This window comes from Protopterus annectens, chromosome 2.part0 (assembly GCF_019279795.1).
Source record: "Protopterus annectens isolate FY-2018-M chromosome 2.part0, PAN1.0, whole genome shotgun sequence".
NCBI classification, from domain to species: domain Eukaryota; kingdom Metazoa; phylum Chordata; order Ceratodontiformes; family Protopteridae; genus Protopterus; species Protopterus annectens.
In genome coordinates, this window is record NC_056728.1 from 1,394,008,778 (window position 1) to 1,394,028,641 (window position 19,864).

Sequence of the window (19,864 nt, forward strand, 5' to 3'; positions counted from 1 at the left end):
GAAAGTTGAGAGAGATGGAAAAAGTGCCCAAACGGCCAATAACTACAATTTCTGGGCCAGAACCACTCCTTATGTGGTAGATAGGTTACCTAGTGCTTACCACTCCCACTGATAAGCTAGAAGGCTTCCGTCCAACACAGAAAGCTTGGGGGAGCTCAGAAGCTTACATACAAGTCCTGGATACAGCAAATATGAATCTGGACTACACTAGTTACAAGAAAGATATATTTTTTTATATACAGAAAAGTAGCTAAAACAGCAGTCAAAACAATTGAAATGCAGTGCATGCTAGCACACTTGAGTATGTAGCAATGTTAGACCAAACAGTTTAAAAAATGCAATTAAATTAAAAATGACTAAAAACAATGCAGAAGGAGTCCATTAGGTAGAATGAGGTAAAGAGATGGGACTGGATGGAGTGTTCCAGATCAAATCTACAGTGGGGGTGGGCAACTGCAAAAACCTCCAAATTTAGACAACACAGGAATAGGGAGGGTGGGTATGGGAAAACCAACACCTTCAGCAGAGATCTGAAAAACTATACAGTGAAGCAAAAATAACAGTGCACAACTCTGAAGTCAGCCAGCAATGATATAAAATTAGTCAAACAATTACCAGTACACAACTCTGAAGTCCCAGAAAAATATACTCAGCTCTGTTTGGTGAATATCCTGGGAGCAGTAGATAAACCAAAGGGTAGCGCAGAGAACTTAAAGTGTTGTGAGCCTGCTCTAAAGCACAGGAATTTCCTGCCGGATTCCTTTATGGGGATGTGGAGGTAGGCATCTTTTAGGTCTAGGGTCACTAACCACGCATTTTTTGTCAGCATAGGCAGTAGCTGCTGCAAAGTTAGCATTTTGAATTTGGGGACCACCAGGGAGGTGTTCAGAATGTATAGATCCAGGATGGGGCGCCAAGTGCCCTCTTTTCTGGGAACAAGGAAAAGTCTGGAATAAAAGCCTTTGCCTGTTTGATATTTATTTTATTTTTATTTATTTATTTTACATTTGTTGACCGGGCTAGTCTAGCTGGATTAATGTCCATTTTCAGTAGAGGCCCAGGGAGAAAAGCTCCACAGTAAGACATAATTTTACAAACATAGTTGTACAGAGGGTGTATTTAACAGACGGATTGTAGTACATAACATTTTCATAAAAGTCTAAAACTACTAGTAGCATCAACAGGAAAAAGTACATTAGATTATTGCACATTAGATTATTGATCTGTGGGAACAGGCTCTACTGCCACCTGGGATATGAGAGTTTGGACTTGTTTCAGTGCCTCTGCCCACTGATTTGGAGGTAAGTCTGGGTACCCTCTTGGAATTGGGAGTTTGTTGAAAGAGATTTTGTATCCCTGAAAAATGATCTTTAAGACCCATTGGTCCTTTGTTACAGAAAGCCAATTTTCTTTGCAGAGGGAGAGCCTTCCTCCTAGCTTTTGGTGAGTGAAAGGAGGGCAGAGGGAGTCATTCAGATTTTTTGTCATAGAAGAATGGCTTAGAACTCCCTGCCTTTGAGGCGGAAGTGGTCCACTGTTTGGTTCTCTGCTGTCCCTGGGATAGGGCCTGGGTGGTCTGTCCCAGCGGGCTTACCTTGCCCCTATCTGCTAGGTGTAGGAAAGGACCAGTGCTTAGAGGGAAAATTTTTGCTGAACTTAGGAGGTTGAACCTGAAAGAAATCTTTTACTGTTTGAATAGATTTTGCTTTGTCTTCCATCTTTTTAACCACCTCTTCTGCTTTTACTCCAAACAAGCGATCCTTATCCAAGGGTGCATCAATTAATTTAGACTTGACATGATCAGGGAGAAGTTGTTCCTTCAACCATGCATGGCTCCTAATGACAGATCCTGATACTGCTGCCCTGCTTGAAGCTTCTAGAGCATCATATTCACAGTGCAAAGAGTGTGGGCACTTGACAAGTCGAGTGCAGGAAATCTGCTAGCTCTTTCAAATTGGCACAGTCAGGAAAGGTAGAACTCTTTTGCTTTAATAGTTCCAAAGTTTGTTGTTGATATTTTAATATATGGAACTGACAGCTGAGTGCTCTGATGGCTAAGTTTGCAGAGGTGCACAGGTGTATACATTTTTACTCCATCTGTTCAGAGCTCTGGAATCCTTGACAGAAGGAATAGGATTATTTGCAGAACTAGCCTTAGCTTCTTTAGGACCCTGCGTAATGACCTCCAGGTCTGCAGCAGGATTTCTGTACAGGTATTTGTGAGAACCCAGTACTCTGTAATACCTGGAAGGTTTACTGGGATCAGGTGGGAGGGCGTCAGGGGATAAGTTGGATTCATGGGAAACATCATCCACTACTTCTAACATAGGGGGATGGCCAGGGGTCTGTGCTGGGGCAGGGCTAGAAACTCTCTTAGTCTTTTCTTAGACTGAGGGAAGTCCCGAGATTCCCAGTGGACATGTTCCCTGAGGGTGTGAAGGGTTTCACCAAAGGAAAGATTTTCTGGTGGGGAGGCAGAAGGAATGGATTCCTCTGCATCTGAATCTCATAACCAGTCAGAGGTTGTTGTTTCTCTTCAAAATCTGAATAATCAGATTCCTCAGAATCTTGCTCTGTCATTATTTCAGAAGAAGGGTGTCTTTTCCTTTTAGAAATTGTGGCCTGACTACCCCTGATAAGGGAGATAAGATCCTCCGCCATCTTAAGCATTTGGGCTTGGGGTGGTGAAGCAGGAGTAAGATGGTGGCTAGAGGTAGATTTTCTAGGAGTGGCCTGGGTTCTAGGCCTAAGAGTATCCATCGGTCTGAGAGAAACTGTAGTCAGATAAGAAGACGTTGTTTTTTGTCTACAATCGGTAGTGCGAAAGGCCTCCTCGGAAGCTGGTGCCTGCATCCTGGCTCCGGACCCAACCGAAGCAGAGACCACCAAAGGCTCAGAAGAAGAAGATTTCCGTGGCATACTGGACTCCGAAAGGGACTCGGTAGAGACCTGTGTAGATATGATATTGGGAATCAGGGTCTTTAGAAGTGCCTCACTGAATTGCAGAAAACTGACGACCTGCTTAGCGGTAGTGTCGTCAGAAGGCTTAGCCTTGTGTGGTCTGTCTCTATCTTTATCTCTACGTTTTTTCAGAATGTCTACGGACTGTAGGCTGACAGATGCTATTTCAGAATGCGAAGATGGAAGCCAAAAATACATGTCTACAATTAGAGCTCTATGAAGAATGATTCTCATATTAAAGAGGGCACAGAACTGGCAACTGGGGATGTTGTGCTCTGGGCCTAAACAAGTGACACAGTATGAATAGAAGTCTTAGTGTGGGATCTGCTTTCCACAGGCGAGACAATTGTTAACTTTTTTGGATATCGGTTAGTGCAAGAAAAAGGATCCCCAACTGAGTACTTAGCTTAAGACGTTTTCAGCTATAATTCGAGCTCTGGTAGCGACCAACCAGCATACTTGCTAACTGCTTCTGCTTACGGGCTCTATGGCAAGAAATCCTAGTGAAATGACATCGGCTGCCTTGCTTTATAGCACTGATGACCTGACATCAGTCAACAAGTGACAGCAGCCGAGACAGAGAAACAGTGACTCTGGTATTCGGGCCGGCCGAGGGCTACCACAGCAGGGATAACCCACAGGTGATGACTGCAACAGTGAAACAAGAACATCTACCTTATAGTCTCGACAGAAGATGGCAAAGCCCACCCTTTCCCAGATGTGTGTGTGTGTGAAAATTAAATCTCCGAGAGTGTGTGTGTGTCAGCTACTTGGAGCAGGGACACAAAGTACTGGTTTCACAGAAAGGGTGCCGGAGGACTTAGCTTGAACACTCGACTGAGGACCTAACCCTACAGCTGTGCCAGTGGGGAGTCCTACTGGGGACCTGGAGGAAGAATGATACCCAGAGGCCAGGCTGTGTTTGCCCTGGGCGCTCTTAAAGGAAACTGTGCTTAATGCAGAGAGGTCTGCATCTGGAAATAATGAGTGTATCCATTTGTACTGCAAGTGAACATCCCTCTCTAGTGCTAGTGGTGATGATTAAGGCACCTTGATTACTGGCCCAGAGTGAGGATGATACACAAGGAAATAATGAAATGAAGGAATTACCAAGCAATGGTAATAAAATGTACTATGACCAATACAGAAATGGAGGACTACCAACGATGGTATTAGGAAATACGAGAAAAAAGACCTAATACATAAAATTTACAACGGTAAAAGGGAGGAGAGAAAGACAAATAACTACAAAGAAAAAAGGAATAAATTAAATTAAATCACTTAAAGCTGAAAACTATTGATTAAACAATACCCAAAGCTTGAAAAAGTACAGTTGTGTACACTTACCATAAATGTAGATGTTCAAGTGTATTCACTGTTGCAGTCATTACATTTGGGTAATCTGCTGGCAGATTGTTAATCAGGCTGACTTAGGGCAAAGTCTTGGGTCCTGCGTCGGTTGCTGTCCCTTCTTCCATGACGTCAGGTTGTCAGGGGTATAAAACATGCAACAGACGCCATTACATCAGTTTTTCTTGCCCCAGATGTCAGGTGCCCCCCCTAATGGGGAGCAAATAAACATAAAAACACAAAAGTATACCTCCAACAAAAAGTAAATACACCAAAAAGGCTTTTAAGCATGGTAAATTAAAGTAGAGGCATAGCCAGAAAAAGTTAGGGGGCCTGGAGGGAGGGTAACCAGGACTGCAACAGTAAATACACTCGAGCATCTACATTTATGGTAAGTGTACACAACTGTACTATGTTCTTCGTGTTTCACTGTTGCAGTCATTACATTTGCATAGATTCCCAAAGCTATGGTTGGGAGGAGGAGTTTATAAAGCATCAGGGCCAGCTATAAGGCCCTGCAAGACAGCAGTGGCAAAGCCAGATCTGGATTAAGAGAAAACTGGTAAATGATAATGCTTGGTGAAAGTATGTACAGAGCTCCAGGTAGCAGCTTCTAGGATGTCCCTGGCAGGAACACCTCTGAGAAAGGCTGTAGACGTAGATGCAGCCCTGGTGAAGTGAGATCTGATCCCCTGGGGGATAGGTTTTCCATGGTGCTTATAGCAGAAATGAATGCAATGGCTTATTCATTTAGAAATGGTTTGTTTTGAAACAGCCTTCGCCTCTGTCCCTGCAGCAAATGCTACCAGCAGTTGTTCAGATTTTCTTCGAGGTTTAGTCTTGTCCAAGTAGAATCTAAGTTGTCTGTGCACATCCAAGGAATACAGAATCTGTTCCCCTTTGTTCTGTGGATTGGGAAAGAAGGTTGGAAAATGAATGGACTGATTATGAGCCACATTGGAAACCATCTTGGGCATGAAGGATGGATTGGTCCTGAGAGATACCCTGTCTGCATGAAAGATGATGAAAGGCTCCACTGCCATAAGGGCATGCAATTCAGATATCCTTCTAGCTGAAGTGATTGCTAAAAGGAAGGTTGTTTTCCAAGAAAGAAATTTTAAGTCTGCAGTAGCAGCTGGCTCAAAAGGAGGTACAGTGAGTTTCTCCAAAACAAAGTTAAGGTCCCAGGCAGGGGTTGGAGCTCTCCTGGGTGGTCTCAAGTTTTTTGCCCCTCTGAGATACTGCTTGAGCAGAGGGTGAGAGAAGAGGCGAAGTTCTGCGTTATAATGAGCTGAAATAGCTGAGGAGTGGATTTTAATGGAGGAAAAAGACAGGCCCTTGTGAAGCATCTCAGTTAAGTATTGCAAAATCTGAGGTAAATTGGGTGCTGCTGTGCTCATCCCTAAAGACCGGTTCCAGGCACAGAATCTTTTCCATTTGTCAGCATAAGATTTTCTAGTACTAGGTCTCCTTGCCTCCAAAATGACATCCATCACAGGTTTGCTGAGGGATAAGGATGAATTTAAGTGATTAGCCAGGCTGCAAGGTTAAATGTTGGAAGCTGAAGGTGCAGAATTTGGGTTCTCCTGCTGAGACAGCAGGGAAGGGATCTGAGGCAGGTGCCATGGAAATAATTGCGGCACACTGCGCATGAGGGGGTACCAGTGTTGGCGTGGCCAGTCTGGAGCAATCAAAATCATCACTGGTTTGTCCTGTTTGACTTTTAGTAGAACTTTGGAGAGCAGCGGCAGTGGGGGGAAGGCATAGACTGATAGGTTTTTCCAGCTGAAGGACAGAGCATCCACTTTCCAGGCTCGTTTGTGGGGAGTCCTTCTGCAAAACTTATTCAACTGGTAGTTCTGGAGGGAGGCAAATAGATCTATGTCTGGGCTGCCCCATTCGCTTGTCAACATGTTGAAAATCCTTGGTTCCAGTTTCACTCGTGTGGGTCCATGAGGTTTCTGCTTAGTCCATCTGCCAGTGTATTTAATTTTCCTGGCAGGAATTGAGCTTGTAGGTGCACTTGTAGCTCAAGGCTGTGTTCCACAATGCCATGGCTAGTCTGCAGAGGGGGTAGGAATGTGTACCCCCCTGCTTGTTTATGTACCATAACCATGGTGTTGTCCGTCTTTACCATTAGTTGTCCTGGAAAATTGCAGTCCTTGAAGGCTGTCAGAGCATTCTGTACAGCTAACATTTCTTTTTGATTGATATGTAGGTGCATTTGATTTGGGTTCCATTTGCCCCGAAAGCACTTCCCTGCCAGGTGAGCCACCCATGCATAGTCTGATGCATCTGTAGTTAGGGTTTGGGTGGCAGGGGGTAGTGTGAATGGTAGTCCCTTGTTTAGGTGGCAGGCCTCTGCCCACCATAGGAACTCCAGGCGTAGGCAAGGTATGATAGGAATCATTGTTTCCAGGCTGTGACAATGTTGACTCCATAGACTTTTGAGAAACCACTGTAGTTTCCTCATATGCAGTCTTGCATATGGAATTAGAAGAATGCAGGAGGCCATGAACCTCAAGGCTTGCAGTATTCGTCTTGCAGATAACAGGGTTTTTGTGGCCACTTGCTTGAAGTAAGTTACCAAATGAATTTGCTACTCTGGCGTGAGGAAGGCCATCTGGGCAGTTGTATTCAAGCTTGCACCCAGGAATGTAATCTGTTGACAGGGTACCAGTTGTGATTTCTTTTCATTTATGGTGTACCCCAGACAAGTTAGAACCCTTTTTACAAATGCCAAATGATTGAAAAGTATGCCCTGGTTTTCTGCCTGAATTAGACAATTGTCCAGGTATGGATATATTTGAATATTTCTTTACCTGAAAAAAGCAATAACTGGAGCCAGGCACTTTGTGAATACCCTGGGTGCAGTAGACAAGCCGAAGGGCAGTGCAGAGAACTGATAATGCAAGTAGCCTGCTTTGAAGAGTAGATATCTTCTGCATGATTCCCTGATTGGGATGTGCAGGTATGCTTCTTTTAAATTTAGAGTTGCCAACCAAGCGTCTTTGCCTAGCATAGGAAGTAATAGGTGAAGAGTCAGCATCTTGAATTTTGGAATCTCCAGAAAGGTATTTAGAGTAGACAGGTCCAGGATTGGACGCCATGATTTGTCTTTTCTGGGTACCAGAAAAAGCCTGGAATAGAAACCTTGTCCCTTTTCCTCTTCTGGTACCAGTTGAATAGCCCCCATGCTTAAGAGGGAAAGTACTTGTTTTTGAGCCTCTGCCCACTGATTTGGGGGCAGGTCTGGCCACCCGTTTGGTGTTGGCAACGTGTGGAAATGAAATCTGTATCCCTGGGACACTATTTAAAACCCATTTGTCCTGGGTTATGAGTTCCCAGTTCTTTTCATGAAGAGCAATCTTTCCCCCCAAAGGGGCGGTCAAAAGATAAGTGCTTGGGAATTGTCATTGAGACTGTTTACCATAGGGGGGTGTCTTGCTAGTTCCAGATTTGGAAGTGGACGCCCCCCACTGCTTAGTTCTGAGAGTCCCCTGGGACTGAAACCTGGGGTTTTTGCTGTGTCTGGGTTTGGCTTGAGTGGATCTGGAAGGGGCTAGAAAGGACCAATTCTTAGTAGTCCAGTGTCTACTAAATCTTGGAGGTTGCACTTGTAAAAAATCTTTAACAGTTTGCATAGATTTAGCTTTATCTTCCATCTTTTTAAGAACTTCTTCAGCCTTATTGCCAAACAGGCAGTCCTGATTTAAAGGAGCATCCAACAATTTAGCTTTAACATGATCAGGCAAAGATTGCTCCTTAAGCCAAGCATGCCTTCTAAGCACAGACCCAGTAACTGCAGCCCTGCAAGAGGCCTCTAAAGAATCAAAACCACATTGCAAAGTATGTTTTCCAACTTGTTCAGCAGAATGCATTAAAACCTGTAAATCTTTATTTTCCACACAGTTAGGAATCAACATCATTTGCTGTTTATGCAATCCGATAATATGCTGTTGATATTTGACAAATATGCTGTAGACATTCTGAAAAAACATATGAAATTGACAGTTTAAAGCTCTGATTGCCAAGGTTGTAGAAGTATAAACCTTTTTGCCCGATCTATCCAGCGCCCTGGAGTCTCTATCAGAAAGGGTAAGTTTTTTAGCAGTAAAAGCCTTAATGCCCTTGGGCCCCTGAGAAATGGCTTCTGGATCTGCAACAGGATTTTTGAAAAGGAACTTGTGGGACTCAGGAACCCTGTAGTATCTGTCAGGTTTACTAGGAGCCGGAGGCAGGGAATCAGGGGCCAAACTGGATTCCGAGAAGACATCATCAACAATGTCTAGAACCGGAGATATAGCCAAAGGCCTATGCTGAGGTAGGAGGAGGAAATCCCTAAGCCTCTTTTTTGAATCAGAAAATTCCTGGATTTCCAAGTGGAAATGCTCCCTTAAAGTATGTAAGGTTTCCTCAAAAGAAAAATCCTCAGGAGGAGAAGCAGAGGGAATTGAATCCTCTGCATCAGAATCCTTATAAGTAGGTATGGACAAAGCCAGGTAATTAGAAGAGTCAGAAGAAACAGAATCCTGATCAGAAGATTCATAATCAAGCTCAGGCCTAGGCGCCTTGGGGGGGGGGTCACTACCCCTGATTAGAGTAATTAGATCTTCAGCCATTTTTATCATTTGTTTTTTAGGCATAGGGGCCTGAACTTGTGGTGTCTTGTTATTTCCAGATTTGGAAGTGGAGGCCCCCCACTGCTTAGTTTTGAGAGTTCCCTGGGACTAAAACCTGGTGTTTTTGCTGTGTATTGGTTTGGCTTGAGAGGACCTGGAAGGAACTGGAAAGGACCAATTCTTAGTAGGTCAGTGCCTACTAAATCTTGGAGGTTGTACTTGTAAAAAATCTTTAACAGTTTGCATAGATTTAGCTTTATCTTCCACCTTTTAAAGAACTTCTTCAACCTTACTGCCAAACAGGCGGTCTTGATTTAAAGGAGCATCCAACAATGCAGCTTTAACATGATCAGGCAAAGATTGCTCCTTAAGCCAAGCATGTCTTCTAAGCATAGACCCAGTAACAGCAGCCCTGCAAGAGGCCTCTAAAGAATCAAAACCACATTGCAAAGTATGTTTTCCAACTTGTTCAGCAGAATGCATTAAATCCTGTAAGTCTTTATTTTCCACACAGTCAGGAATCATCATAATTTTCTGTTTAAGCAGTCCAATAACATGCTGTTGATATTTTAACATATGAAATTGGCAGTTTAAAGCTCTGATTGCCAAGGTTGCAGAGGTATAAACCTTTTTACCCCATCTATCCAGCGCCCTGGAGTCTCTATCAGAAGGGGTAGGATTTTTAGCAGTAGAAGCCTTAATGCCCTTGGGCCCCTGAGAAATAGTCTCTGGATCTGCAACAGGATTTTTGAAAAGTAACTTGTGGGACTCAGGAACCCTGTAGTATCTGTCAGGTTTACTAGGAGCTGGAGGCAGGGAATCAGGGGCCAAACTGGATTCCGAGAACACATCATCAACAATGTCTAGTACAAGAGGTATAGCCAAAGGCCTATGCTGAGGTAGAAGAAGGAAATCCCTAAGCCTCTTTTTTTGAATCAGAAAATTCCTGGCCTTCCCAGTGGAAATGCTCCCTTAAAGTATGTAAAGTCCCCCCCCCCCCCAAAAAAAAAAAAATCCTCAGGAGGGGAAGCAGAGGGAATGGAATCCTCTGCATCAGAATCCTCATAAGTAGGTAAGGACAAATCCAGATCATCAGAAGAATCAGAAGAAAAAGAATCCTGATCAGAAGATTCATAATCAAGCTCAGCCCTAGGCCTCTTGTGTGGGGGGGGGGTTGACTACCCCTGATTAGATTAATTAGATCGTCAGCCATTTTTATCATTTGTTTTTTAGGCATAGGGGCCTGAGCATGTGGCCTGGGCGTCGTTTTTTTTAAACATGGATTAAGATTTAGGCCTTAGTAATGAAGGCGGTGTTGATTTAATATGCAAGTCTGTAGGCCTAAATACACCCTTAGAAGCCGGTGCCTGCACAGCGGCTCCCAATCCATCCAAGGTAGAGATCAGCGGGTTCCATAGTTGAAGTATCTCGTGGCATACCGGACTTCGAATGGGTCTCAGTAGAGGCCTGCGAATCAGAAGTAGCAGGTATCAGGGGCTGCAAAAGCACCTCACTGAGTACCGGCGAACTGGCGACTGGCTTAGGAGAAGCGTCTTCAGCAGTTTTGGATATCGGCGGCCTGTCAAAACAAAACAAGGAAGATGTCATTCTTTACATCTGTTTCAGAAGACTGCCAAGTACTAGGTCAGATCCTCTGTGTGCAGTCAAAAAATGAAGCGATACACTGAGGAGTGCATCCAATAGCCCAAACTGTTGTATAATCAAAGGCAGGCTTCCACTGACTACGTGGATATAGGAAAAGAAAGAAAGATTACCAGAAGTGTAACAGTACAGGAAAAATGCTCCCTCCTTTTGAGAAAGGTAATGCCCTGGACAAAATACAATTTAATAAAAAACTAATTTTAAACTGAAACCATCCAGAAGTCATAGAAAGACAGAAATGCACAAAAAACGCAAGCATTCTTTGAAAAAAGAAAGAAATGGAACCATACAGTGGACACAGCTCCAGATTTTATGGACAAGTAAGATCATATTTCAGTGGTGGAAATGCATGAACTGAGAAGCTGGAGGATACGGCACAAGTGACAGGGACTAGCTGTCCATGAGGACTGCATCACTTTTTCTAGACAAACAGCTTCTTTTATAGTTACAGATACAGTCTACCTAGCTGTGATGAATGACTAAGGAAAACCAGCATATTATCATATCTCCCTAAAAATGAAAGATACTAATGGATTTCAAAACAGTATCAACTCAGTAAGTATACATACAGAAACAGCAAGCATACAAAGAGAAAAGTTGCAACTTTTTCAAACCTGCCTTTTCCCTATTGTGCCACAAAGTTACAATGAATGCAGTCTCTTTATCATCATCTATCTTACTGTATGAATTTTAGAACAAAAAATCTCTCTTTTGATGCATATTTTTGCTTCTTAGGTGTTTCCCCCCTCTTTGCCTGCTGACCATGAATTCTTCCTTCCATGTGTCTCATTGTCCATTCATGAGAAGCATGGGAGCAGACTTGATACATTTCATGCCCATTCACTTTTGGAGGTAAGGGGCCCCCTTGGACCTTAGTGAAAAATAACTACAAAGGATGGTCACCAAGACAGCATGGAGGAGTGCATCTCCATGCCAATGCTCAATTCTGCTGTCCAGCTGCCATAGGAGAGTCTTGTCATTTCTACAGCCTGAGGGTCTGGCTTCATCCTCCCCCAACACAAAAACCTGGTCAGGGAGCTACTCAGCACAACTCCCACTTGCACTCCATTACTGAGTTCGTTGGTTATGGGAATATTTTTGTTATGAATTTAACCCTATTCCCTGGTGGCTGATGTAAAGACCCACTTCACAGGAATCTCCTACATGTTCTATGGATGCGCGTACACACACACATACACACATACACAAACACACACACACACACACAAACACACACACACACACACACACACACACACACACACAAACACACAAACACACACCCACTCTCACCAACACACAAACACCCACACTGCCACCCACCCACACACTTGCACCCAAACCCACCCACACATGCACTCACCCACCCTCTCACACACACCCACTCTCACACTCACACCCACTCTCACCAACACACACCCACACTGCCACCCACTCATACACCCACACATTCGCACCTGCACTCACCCACACACACATGCACTCACCCTCACACACCTCACACTCACACCCACTCACACCCACTCACACACCCACTCTCACACCCACACTCACACACACACACACACACACACACACACACACACACACACACACACACACACACACACACACACACACACACACACAGCCATCCACTCACACACCCACACTCGCACCCGCACTCACCCACCCACACACGCACTCACCCTCACACACCTCACACACCCACTCTCACCTACCCACTCACCCACCCGCACTCACCCACCCGCACCCACTGTGACCCAACACACACACACACACTCCTCACACCCTCACACACACCCACACCCACAGACAGACACAGACAGACACACACACTCACCCACACACACTCACCCACACACACTCACCCACACACACTCACCCACACAACAGCCAAGGAATTGTTATGGCTAGGCTTGTATAGGCCCTAGGCTAACATCACTGGTTTGGCAAAGCAAGGTCCATGCCTTCCTAGTGAGAGACCCTGTCATGTAAGCCACTTGCATGAGAGTAGTATTGCCATTGGGAATCTATTTCCTCCCCACTAGATGGGAGAGCAGTAAGACATTCTCCCATCCTTCCCAACCCCGCCCTTCCAGTCCCTGAGCTGCTACTCAAACTTGGACAGTCTGGATCACAGTCAGGGCTTTACCTCAGTGTGCTATAGTGTCAGGTGCTTTTGATGCAAATTTTTACAACAGTGACTTCAGTTTAATCCACATTTTAGCCAACCAGTGCTGTCATTACTAAAACAGTTACAAGCTTTCAAGAAGTTCATTAGTACAACAAGCAGTGTAAATAACTGGAAATATTTACTCTACATACCTTCAACAACTGGTCCTCATGCTCTTTGTTATCAGCATCATATGGTTGCTTGCGTATATTTTCCACATCTAAATATAGCTTCTTATAACCTCTTATCTGAAGCAAACACACCTGAATATCTGATTTAAAGCTAGAACACAAACAATAATCAGAATGAGGTTCCAAACAAATATAATGAATAAACTAAGTTATATAAAAGCATCAGAAATTTTTTTTTGTAAATCTGCAAGCATTCCATTTTTACAGAAATAGCCAGCACATTCTTACTTTACCAGATGATTTACAAGATGTCCCTACTTGATGCATCATATGGTTGTTCTAATTTTACAGTAATTAGACTTCTGCATCACCTTCCCTGACATTTCAACTTTCAGGGATAGCCACATGACCATGATGGCAGAACCTGTGACATAACACAATAACTACATAAATGAATGCAACTACCAGTTTATCCGCTGGCCACCAGCAAGCACTTTACTGCAAAAGAGAAAATAATAAAGACCATGTGGCACTGCACTGCTAACAAGCAACACCTGTCCAAATTACAGGAACTCCTACAGACTTGACTGGTAGGAAGCGCTGCCCATCCACAGGTAGCGCTGAAAGGTAAACATGGCCCACCAGGGGAGTAACTCTCACAGACTGGCTTTATAATGTCATACTGCAGACATTAATGCTTCCACAGTTTAATTAGATAATTATGAGTATCCACAAAGACACACAGCATGCAGACTATTTTAGAGCTGCAGTAATTTCAAACACTGAGGACCTTCTTAGCTGGGTCTTATGGTTGGAATGATCCCCAAGCATTAAGCCTACAGGGTGGAAGGATCCAGACAACAACATGACAACACAATCAGAAGTTCAATTTCCCGAACACAGTCTTATCAAGACAGACCTCACTATCAAAGTCACAGCAGAGGCAATAATGCCTGGAAAAGGAGAGCACTGTAGACCAAAAGGCTGAAGCACTGGTGCCTGCAATAAGACAATATAAATCCAGCATAGCTACACCAAAAAAGAAAAAAAAAAAACAGTGGACGATGGCCACATGACTGTAGAAGAAAATGCAATCATCAGTTCACAAATATCTATATGGCTGTTGCAAACTGTTCCCTTCCTAAAGCAGGGAGGCAAAATGAAAGTTATGGCTACTTATCTTAAAAAGAAGTTATGTACTCATCATAACGTTCCATCTGAGTAGTTATACTTCATTTTTCTGCAACCTGTGGATATACGGATCCGAGCCGGCAACTTTTTTTCTAGCATCTACTCCAAGCTCCGAGCTACACCCCTTATCCATAATGCCCTACCATCTCCTATCTTCCCTCAGATCGGGTTTGCTGCAACTAAAAACATAGACAACTCAGCCCAATGAACCAAACCTGAAAAGATAGGACAAGGTCCGGGGGGAGGGAATGTTGCAGAAAAATGAAGTATAACTACTCAGCTGGAACGTTATGGTGAGTACACAACTTCTTTATCTGAAGTAGTTAACTTCATTTTATCTGCAACCTGTGGGACAGAGTCCCCAGTTACTCCAATCCTGGGAGGCCCTTATGGAAGGATACTCCTGAGCACTGCAAAGCCAAAGGATGCTCCACCCCTGGAAATCAGATCTAATTTGTAATGGGATCCTACTCCTAATAACATCTGAATCCAAAATCGGTCCATGAGGCAGAGCAGGCTGCGCTGACTGTTCAAGAGTGGTGACCTGTGGATGGGGGTGGATGCAGTTTACCCCGGGAATCATCTCTGGGTCACTGCTGGACAACAGCACCAACAAACTAATGGGCACAGTATTTTTCGATATAAGCGTAAGCCACAATAATTTGGGCTAGGCTTATAAATGCCTTAGGGCAGATAGCCTAGTATAAACCTATGAACCTAAATGAAGGTATGTGAATTGGCCGAGGTCGCTGCTGCACAAATGTCGTCCAAAGGCACCCTAGACCAAAAAGCAGCAGAAGTCTCCATGGACCTGGTAGAGTGAGCCTTAACAATACCAGGAGGAGATAAACCTTTTGCTTTGTAGGCATATGAAATACAAAGAGTGATCCATCTGGCCAAAGAAACTTTAGAAATAGCTTTTCCCATAAATGCTTTGGAAAAGGAAACAAACAATTGGTCAGTCTTGCGGAAAGATTTCGTTCTATGAAGATAAAAACGACGCTGCCTATGAACATCTAACAAATGGAGTTTGTATTCACCTTTATTTTGGAAGTTAGGAAAGAAAACAGGCAGATTAATGGACTGGTTTATGTTTGCTTCAGATGCCACTTTGGGTAAGAAGAAAGGATTAGTATGGAGAGAGACCCTATCCTTGTAGAAGGCCAAATATGGAATCACGGCAGACACAGCTTGAAGCTCAGAAACCCTCCTAGCAGATGTAATGGCGATTAGGAAAGGGGTCTTCTAGGACAAAAATTTCAAGTCCACCGAAGCTGCAGGTTCGAAAGGAGGAGCCACTAATGCCTGTAAAACAAAAGTAGGGTCCCAAGGAGGCACTGAATCCTTGACAGGTGGACGTAACAGAAAAGTACCTTTAAGAAAAGCATTACACAGCCTAGAGGAGGCTAAGGCAATGTTGTCTTCACCAACATGAAAACTGGAATTGGCTGCCAATTGTACTTTCACTGTGGAGGAACTATCTCCTTGCTGAAAAATGCCAGACAGGAAATCCAACACCGCTGGAACAGGAGCTGTAAAGGGATCTAGTTTTCTCAGTGAGGCCTAAATGGAAAAGTGTTTATATTTACTGCGATAAAGTTTCCTAGTGGAATCTTTAAGAGAAGCCACCAGAATGGATTTTACTGGGGATGAAAGACCGGGAGTCCTGGCAATTAACGGAACTGAAGCAACCAGGCTGTCAGCTTGAGGCTGCCCAGATCGGGCGGATGGGCCCCCGATGGATGGTAGATTAGGATCCGGGCAGGGATCCAGAACCCACGGGGGAGCTAAGAGATGAGACCAAAGGAATAGGAACCACGCATGACGAGGCCAGAACGGGACAATGAGGATCACTTTGCACCACACTCGGCAAGCTTTCTGAAGAAACTTCGGAATGAGTGGCAATACTGGATAAGCATACAGAACCCTGGGGGTGAAGCATGGACTAGAGTGGCTTCCCTGGTGAGGGAATCAGAGCGAAGAACTCGCTATACTTCGTGTTGGAAGGAGATGCAAAGAGATCGCAGCAAGGCTGACCCCATGCAAGGAAGATCTTCTCCGCTACTGACTGTTTCAGAGACCACTTGTACGGCATCAGAATGGCCCGACTCAATCTGTCCGGTAAAATGTTGGAGCACCCCGGGATGTGCGTTGCTATCAGAAACCGACCTGTGGAGATTGCCCATTCCCACAGTCTCATGGCCTTGCGACATAGGGGGTAGGATCTGGTTCCTCCCTGCTTGCTAATATACCAGACAACTGACATGTTGTCTGACTGAATTGCAATCAATCTGAGAGGGAGGACAGTGTGAAAGGCTTCCAACGATAAAAGCATAGCCCTCATCTTTAGAACATTTATGTGCAACTTGGTCTCTGACTGGGACCACATGCCTTGGACTGTCCTTCCCAAACAGTGTCCCCCCCCCCACCTGAGTTGGGAGGCGTCCGTGGTCACTGTGGCTTGGACTGGAGATGACGCGAAGAGGTGTCCTTCTGATATCTCCGGTGAACTTAACCACCGAAAAAGAGACGTCCCGCAGACATGACTGATCTTGATCGGAAATTCCATGGGCAGGTCTAGCCAAGACCATTGAACAGCCAGAGTCCACTGAAGAACCCGCATGTGAAGGCACGCACAAGGGAGAATTGATATGGCGGCAGCCATGGAGCCCAAAGCCCGGAGAACCTCGCTCACCTTTGGAGACTTGGAGTTCACTATCTGAGCTATGTGGCACCTGAGGTGTAAGATCCTGTCTGGAGTTAAGAATACCTTCATCTGCAAAGTCTCTAGCCGTGCCCCAATGAAGTCTAGAACTTGTACTGGTCGCAATTGGGATTTCTGAACATTGACTGTAGTTCCCAGTAGATCTGGCAACCAAATGAAGTAATCTCGGGACACAGGTGATGCTTGTTGGGCGCAGCGAAGAGCCAGCCGTCCGGGTATGGAAAAACCTGAATACCCTGAAGCCTCAGGTGAGCCGCTACAACTGCCATTACCATGGTGAACACCCTGGGGCTGTGGTGAGACCAAAGGGTAGGGTTCTGAACTGAAAATGACTGGCTCCCAGCCATTAGCGCAGAAACCTCCTGGAGCTTCTGTGTATTTTGATGTGGTAGTAAGCATCCTGGAGGTCTAACAAGCACATCCAGTCACACTCTCGGAGATAAGGTAGAATGGACTGTAGGGTGACCATCCGAAATTTCTGTTTGGCTAAAGACAGGTTTAATGTTGACAGGTTTAGAATGGGTCTGAGGTCCTCCGTCTTTTTTGGCACCAAAAAGAACCTTGAGTAGATGCCTGATCTGGAATGATAGGGGGGGGGGGACCTGTTCGATGGCTCGTTTGAGAAGCAGCTTTGAAACCTCTAGAGCTGCGGCCTTCCTGTGAACGGGTGGAACATCAGGGAGGTGTTTTGGAATATTTGGAAGGGCAACAAATGGGATAGGGTAACCTCTGGATATTATCTGCAACACCCAGCGATCTGTCATAATGGACTCCCATGCCGCTGGGTGTAAGGACAATCTTCCCCCGACTGCCTCCAGAGTAGGATATTCGGGCAACCCCTCAGGGCTGCTGAACGGGTCTATCAAAAAAATGTTCCCTAGACCCAAAATTCCTGGGACCCCCTCTACCTCTGGGTCGGTGTTGATCCTGTCCCCCTCTGCCTCTGGGGGAATAGTTGTCCTGAAAATCCCAGGAAAACTGAGATTTTCAGAACCACATCTTCTTCTGCCCTCTTTGATTCCTAGAGAAGGACCGCTGAGGGTTAGAGAAGCGGATCCTGACGGCAAACAAAGTCTTCCCGTCCTTTTCGCTCTGGACAAGTGTATCACGTACTGTCTTCCCAAAAAGGGAAGAACCGTCATAGGGAGCGTTGATAAACGACACCTTGAAAGGGTCCGTGAACTGACACAACCTGAGCCAGGAATGACGCCTCATGGCTATGCCTGTCCCAGCCACCCTAGATGCTCCTTCCGTGGCATGGGAAAGGAGTCACATAGACGTGTTGGAGACTGACTTTAGAGTAGACATTTTCGCCGAGAATAACTGTCTGTCCTGCGACGATAAAGACTCTGGGGGCGACTCAGCGAATTCCAAAGCAAGGTCTTGCTGAAGCCGGATCACATGTACCAAATAATTCAGCGAATGGATTGAATAGGTCACTGAGGAATAGACACGCTTCCCAAACCTATCCACTGACCTGGACTCCTTGTCTGGAGGGTGGACTGAGGAACTCTCTTGTGCTAGTTCATTCTTTGTGGTGGCTGCAACCAACATAGCATCAACTGAGGCTCCTTTTGACCAAGGTTGTCTGTCGGAAGGGGGAGATAAAACCTTGTCAGGGCGTTTGGCGATAAGCTCTATGGTGTCAGGCTCCTTCCATGCCCTCGTGGTGATGAGATCCACCAAGGGGTCCACTGGCGGGGACACCCAGGAAGTAGATGGGCCCATGCCAAAGGCCTCCAGGAACACTGACTCATCCCCAGAAGGTTTTGGGACTGACCAACCTCCCGTCTGGCGGAGGATCTCCATAATTTCTCCGAAGGAGACGTCTTCGAGAGCATACCTCTCAACCTGGAAACACTATAAATCTGGACAAGGCCCATGAAAAATAGGTACAAATCTGTACGCTGATTAACATCTAATTTGCATGCACAATTACATAACCCCACCCACTCCAGTGGAATTGTGGGAAACCAACTTTCAAATGCAAACTGAAGGACAGACAACCATAATATGGCACCAGAGTCCCCCTGCAGCCATTACAATGTCCCATTACCTGGCTATTTCGCCCCATTTACCATAAACATTAATGTGTGCATACTGCTTTACTTCTACAATGATTATTTGTATTTTATTTTTACATTTTGCAGCACATCAATGCACAAACCCTAATAGACATCTGATAAACAAAGCAATACTGTCTCACAATGAAAACAGACTTGGCATTAAAACTTCTCTGCCCTTGAAACTCACATTCACTGAAGCAGCATTGAAACCCACACCACATCCAAAGAAAATGCATCTGGCCAGTAGTGGATAAAGATTACCTTCGGGCTGTTTTCAAATAATTGGCCCCTTGCACACAAAACAAGAAACATACTTGTGTTCTTTTCTTTGATACACCTTTCTAAGTTATATTCCTTGTATAATACAGCACACTTGCTAGACAGAGTGCATTTTAAATTTATTGTTTGAACATTTTTCCACTATGGAGCTCATTACTAAAGTGGTCAAAGTTCCCTGCTCTAGAAACAAAAGCAGATAAAGCATTTACATTTTACAAGCAAGGGGTTTAACTCTAGAAAAACACAAGCAATTTGAAAATATGTTTAAGGGGTAGTGGTTAGTGTTAAATATCCAACATATGTGTGTGTGTGTGTGTATATCTGTTAACATCTAGGTTTGCATATATGGCAACATGGCTGCCCCTGGCAGACATTTATTCAAACATAGTGGACTACAAGTTATGCCATGGGAATTACAAATGAATGAACTGCAGTTCTCTAATGTTGCAAAAAGTGTTATTGCATTGAAAGGATAACAGAATAACCATTTCCATTCATGACCACTGCAACTGAAAACTGTCATTTTTCCTTCTGTGCTGCACAGGCCTTGAGGTGATTATGTAACATTTTAGGCATTCAGAGATTACAGTCACACATTTGGGAAATGTAAGGGGCTTGCTTCCATCAAGAAGATCGTTCTATTCTCTTTTTATGTCATGTGGCTAACAGGACTCATGTTAGTTATTGACTGATTTTTTTAA

At 44.6% G+C, this 19,864-nt stretch overlaps 1 protein-coding gene across 1 annotated transcript in view; it reads right to left on the bottom strand.

Annotated features, from left to right (window-relative positions):
- Positions 1 to 19,864, bottom strand: part of ELMOD2 (ELMO domain containing 2) — a 909,722-nt gene that overhangs the window by 506,814 nt on the left and 383,044 nt on the right. The window contains 1 exon segment of the mRNA XM_044061619.1: positions 12,924 to 13,053. Within this exon segment, the coding sequence (XP_043917554.1) occupies positions 12,924 to 13,053 (130 nt within the window).